Source organism: Triticum dicoccoides, chromosome 7A, assembly GCF_002162155.2.
Source record: "Triticum dicoccoides isolate Atlit2015 ecotype Zavitan chromosome 7A, WEW_v2.0, whole genome shotgun sequence".
NCBI lineage: Eukaryota > Viridiplantae > Streptophyta > Magnoliopsida > Poales > Poaceae > Triticum > Triticum dicoccoides.
Window position 1 is genome coordinate 526,511,504 of NC_041392.1, and position 5,322 is coordinate 526,516,825.

General features: G+C 42.2%; 1 protein-coding gene across 1 annotated transcript; it reads right to left on the reverse strand.

Moving 5' to 3' along the window:
- Nucleotides 1-841: 841 nt before the first annotated feature.
- Nucleotides 842-5,029, reverse strand: LOC119330792 (aspartate aminotransferase, mitochondrial-like). Its single transcript, XM_037603921.1, has 10 exons — nucleotides 4,701-5,029; nucleotides 4,489-4,574; nucleotides 3,657-3,863; nucleotides 3,416-3,521; nucleotides 3,164-3,268; nucleotides 2,903-3,075; nucleotides 2,179-2,338; nucleotides 1,951-2,046; nucleotides 1,231-1,325; nucleotides 842-1,124 (listed from the first exon to the last, which is right to left on the reverse strand). The coding sequence occupies exons 1-10, from the start codon at nucleotides 4,878-4,880 to the stop codon at nucleotides 1,052-1,054; spliced, it is 1,281 nt and encodes a 426-aa protein (XP_037459818.1). The 5' UTR covers nucleotides 4,881-5,029; the 3' UTR covers nucleotides 842-1,051.
- Between the last annotated feature and the right edge of the window lie 293 nt (nucleotides 5,030-5,322).

The window sequence follows — 5,322 nt, forward strand, 5'->3', positions numbered from 1 at the left end:
TAAAATATTTTTTATCTGTTTAAAAATAAAATATTAATCTGTTTGATAATTAAATATTCATGGCTTTTTGCATAAATGTTTTGGTATATTACAAAAATCAAATAATGACAAAGAAAAATAGAAGGAACAAGAAGCACCAAAATAAAAAGAAAATATATTTAACAAACAATACAATAAAAAATGGATAAATAGAAAAGAAGAATAAGTTTTTTTTGAGAATGAAAAAAGAAGAATAAGTAAGAAAAGAAGAAGAAAAAGGACAACCCGCAGCTAGTGGCCTGACTGTGTTGCCTTGGGCTAGTAATCTGGCAAAAGCCCGATAACCCGTAGCTTAGCATGTAGCAGCCACAAGTGAGCAGAATAAGTTTTTTGTCACTTCATTTCTGATGCTGCAAATTTTCATATGTCAAAGGAGAACCTACCAGTGTCAAGAAAAGAAAGAGGAGAACCTTCCATAAAACGAACCCCATCATCAATATATTGCGCTCTTTAAATTTGATCATATTTGCTTTTTTCTATTTTAGTTTGTATATCTATATCTTTGTTACATAATTATGCACTAGCCTGCAGTATCTCATTTTGTGGCATTGACAGTTTAACACAAATTCAATTAATGATTTTGACAATAACAGTTAGACGTGTTATGTTGGACACCAGCCTATCTTCTGATTGTGGATGTGATAGTTCCAATTATTTCGAATACTATAACAAACACTGTGCACTTGGAGATGCCAACTGCATTTCTTCATATGCGTCACAGGAGCTCAGCTCCTCCTAATTTTTCTTAAACGATGACATTTTCAGTGTTAGGGCATCCTCTGCAACTGTAATACAGGATCAGTTTAGTTCTTACTAATAAAGTGTTCCTTTCTGTGTCTCCGATGAAACAAATCAATATTTGCACACCCATAGGTCACAACAATATGGGACATTGTTTGATAAAAACAACATTGTTGGAACATAAAAGGTTTAAGGAAATTAAAAGCAAACTGCAACTTGAAGTTGAAAGGCTCCTCTTATTTCTCAAAATGGCAGGAGGGAGGAAGGGGTCTTAAATTGGCTTAGTGACCTCATGAATAGCGTTAGCCAAATATGCGACATTTCCTGTTGTTACACCAGCCATGCTGAAGAGGAAACACCAATAAAATTAGGCACAAGTAACCAATGAAATGCAGAGAGATGTATTCAGAAATAAGGATAACAAACTTTCTGTTAAGCAATTACAAGTACCTTATCCTGCCATTACGAGTCATGTATATGTGAAATTCATTTGTTAAGCGATCAACTTGTTCAGGTGTCATCCCGCTGTAGCAAAACATGCCAATCTGTAGCAAAACAACCGCCGATGGAATGGCATCGCAAAACTCTCAGCAACTCATGTATGAAAGTAAATAAGGCCACTTACAAAGCATAACGTAAAATTTAGCAAAATTATTGTTAAAACCGCTGTTTGAACCCAAGAAATATGCAGCATCAAAACATCTTAGAAGGTTCAAAGTGAGTGATGTTCCCACAATAAAACAGAAACCCAATTTCAGTAAAAAAAAAATCCTCCTTCCCCAAGGTTATACGTCTGAGGGGAGCCACTAAAGACAGGGCCTCCAGATACCAGTTTTTATGGGAACTAATTACCTTTTATGAACCAAGAACTAGCATTCCATTCTAAGAAACTTCCTTCTGATTTTTAATTTTTTGAAACGGAGGCAAAAGATTTGCCACATTCCATTGATCAATTTGAGGGAGAGTTTAGGTACAGAGACCAAAGCAAAAAAAATAAAGTGCACTCTCCCCGCATGATCCTACCCAAATGCTTTGCACTGGTGCACACCCAAATTGCGGCCACACCCTTTTATGTTGGCCAAGATGTTGTACAGTATACTACCAGTTACATGTGGGCAGTGAGTTGCCACAGCCCAAATTATGGTAAAAAAGATCTTGATGGACAATTACCTGATTAGTAATATGTTCCCATGATAATGGTGAACCCAACTTTTCAAGGCTCTCCTTAAGTGCTTTTCGCATTCCAATAATGCGATCAGCCATACCCTGAGACAATAAACAAATGTTAAAATAATGTTCACAATCAAACCCATCAGTTTTCATGATTATCAAATGACTCAGGAATTTTGTTTACTTCAATGGTAGTCAGGCATAGGAAGAAGGACGTTGTAGTTTTACCTTGACCTCTTTCAGCCATAAGCTTTTCAGTGCTGGATCACCAAGGATAGTGGAAACAATTAGTGCGCCGTGAAGGGGTGGGTTGCTGTACATAGGTCTGGCAATCTGTTGTAACTGGCTCTTCACATCAACTGCTTGTATTTCATCGTCGCAGAGAATACTGCAAAAAATGTTAAAATATAGGAGATCAGGCGACGGCCTAGGCAACAGATAAAGATTTGTAGCTTATAGTCTTAGTGTCCACAAACTTTGTTTCTCTCAAAAAAAAATTGGTTTCATTGAGTAGACACCAGATAAAGATTTGTAGCTTATAGTCTTAGTGTCCACAAACTTTGTTTCTCTGATTTTTTTTTTTGGTTTCATTGAGTAGAGCAGAAAATGTTCAGAATAACTTAAATGGATGCCTAGACAAATAACAGAAAAAAAATGCAGATTTTCAAGGATAACCTTACTCTTCAAGAGCATGTAATGCTTAAGTCTACTTAAAGTAAGCACTTGCAGGCTGTACACGGTGCTCACAAAATAAACATACTGACATCCTCAATTCAGTAGAAATTACAGGGAAGCAACTTGACATAGAACACAAATACTAACAAGTAGCTCCAGAAAATAGAAGGAGAAATAAGAAAAGGTAGGCAGTACAAAGACATTGATACTTATTACTTGAGTGAGAATTGATATGGAAGATGCATGGATGATAGATTAACATAGGAAAAATGAGTACCTAAGGCATCCTGCTCTTTGGCCATAAAGTCCCATGTTTTTTGCATATGACTGTGCACATCCAATTTGATGTCCATCTTCGAGAAAGATCCGAATTGCCTTGGCATCTCTCTCTGGGTCACCACTGGCAAATCCTTGGTATGCCATGTCGAAAAATGGGAAATGGTTCTTCACCTGAAAAATACCAAACAAAAGTACAGCTGCATTTCACTGGTAAAATAATACAAGGAGTGGCCATTCTCCAATTTGTTGTCATCTGTACCTTGAATTGTTGAGATATCTCTCTCCACTGTTCCTCAGAAGGATCGACCCCAGTGGGATTGTGAGCACATGCATGAAGCAAAAAGAAGGAACCCTCTGGAGCGTTCTGCAGGTGTAGGAAACACAACTCTGAATCAGTGACAGATAAGCAGTCAACAAGACAGAAATCCCCACAGAAAATGGGAGGTTTTCTGTGCCAAATCACAGAAACCTACAATCACTTGTAAAAATGTTCATCACCTATGAAATATACCTTGATATCATCCATTAGGCCTGCAAAGTCCAGTCCTCTTGATTCCGGGTGGTAGTAGGCAAATGTTCTTTGTGGTACCTGGGCATCCCTCCAAATGTTGTGATGGCTGAACAAGTTCATACAGTTAGCTACTATCAGAGGGTGCCAACCTGACGATGCTCGAAGAACATTTGAAATTTGGTCTCTAAATTGTTTTCGGTAACTTAGTGAAAAGGTGAAAGTAGAATGTATCCTAACTCACTTTGACCATGTAGGCGTAGGTATGTAGATCTGTGAATCCGGCAAGAAGCGTTTCTGGAAATCTGCAAAGAGGCGACATGCACCAGTCCCTGAAAGAGCCTGCACTGCCGCAATCCTCTTGTCCTTGATGAACTCAGAATCCTCCCCGTATGCCAGCTTCAGCGACTCCTCGATCATCTTCACGCTTCCTCCCATTGGAAGGTACTCCCTGTTTTACAAATTCCGCCAGGAAAATAAATTGAGAACTCATGATATTCGTTCATGTACTAAAATTGCATTACATTAGTATTGAACTCCATTTTTTATTTTTTATTTTTGCATTCTTGTAAATTTAGAATATCGTGCTTTTTTTGAATGATTTGAAGATTGCTCACCATGCCTGATATCGTGCTATTTTTAACTGCACAGCCAGGATTTAATAATCCTTTTTACAATTCCTCAAAAAAAAATCACTTTTTACACGAAACCCCTCTAAAAAAACCGTTGACTCTCAAGGTGCACAAAAGTTAGACTGAAACTTCCAAATGATGTATTAGACTCGGCTGGAAGTGCGCCATGATCCCGTCAATAATTTCTTGATAGCGAAATCCGCAAATGCGCATGCTTATCGTCGAAGAAAAATTCAGAGAGTAGAATTGGCACATGATCTATCACAAGACTGCAGGGCAATGCAGGCAACATGCAAAAAGCTAAGCTTTCGTCCACGTCAATTCATCATCACCAATTGATTGCTCACTCCTCGGGACCAAGAAAACTGCACCCACAACCGCATTAAATGGAAAGGAAGGGCCAAGAGAGAGCAGAGGAAAGGCGGGCGGACAGCGAGATCTCACATGTTGGTGCTCCCGGCGATGCGCCGCTCCGCCTCGCGCACGCACTCGAGCACCACGGGCTTCCCGTCGTCGTCCCGGTACGCACCCTGCGGCGCGACAGGAGAAAGAAGCCGTCAGCCCCTACGATCGGCGCCCGTTTTGATCGCGGCGCCGCGAGAAACACCGCTGTGGCAGGGCATGCGGGTGAAGAGGAGGGAGGGAGAGATACGTACGACGCCGACGTTCACTTTGTCCGGCGAGGGGTCGGCGAGGAAGGCCTCGGTGACGCCGAGGATGGGGTCCTTGGCGGCCGGCTCCACGTGGCCGAACCACGACGCCATGGACCTCGCCGCGGGCAGGCGCGGCCCGCACCGGCGCCGCCCGACCGCTGCCGCGGCGCGAGACATCGCCATGCCGTCGCTGCGTGCGGTGGCGAGTTTGCCGCTGCTGGGGAGGAGATGGCAGGTGACTTGGGTCCTGAGGAAGCGGCGCGGCACCGGTGCTTTGCTGCGGCTGGCGTGTTGCGTGCCGCTATGTTGTTCTGTACTGGGGCCTTGTGCACTTCCGGAGTTTGCTGTGCCAGTACTTCAATGATATCATGCGCGGCCGCACGTGCCACGTGGAACATGGTTGTAAGTGTGGCGGTTGTTCCGTTGGATGGAACTCTCGCGAATACGAGTCTACACAAAATTCAGCAATGGCACACTTAGGGCAACTCCAACGCACAACACCAAAAGAATGTCCGTTTCGTTTCCTTATTATCTGTTTGGGGGTGGCAATGGATCGTGTCCGCCTGAATTTGTGGATATGCTGGGCGCACGGCCGTATCTGGTCCGATGTGCATGCAAACGAAAA

What these genes read in the sequence shown, in the direction of transcription:
- LOC119330792 (XM_037603921.1), bottom strand. Translation starts at nt 4,880, where the DNA reads ATGGCGATGTCTCGCGCCGCGGCAGCGGTCGGGCGGCGCCGGTGCGGG. An exon ending in ATCGCCGGGAGCACCAACAT is followed by an intron (nt 3,864 to 4,488) that starts GTGAGATCTCGC and finishes TTTGTAAAACAG; the next exon opens with GGAGTACCTTCCAATGGGAG. An exon ending in CCTACGCCTACATGGTCAAA is followed by an intron (nt 3,522 to 3,656) that starts GTGAGTTAGGAT and finishes GAACTTGTTCAG; the next exon opens with CCATCACAACATTTGGAGGG.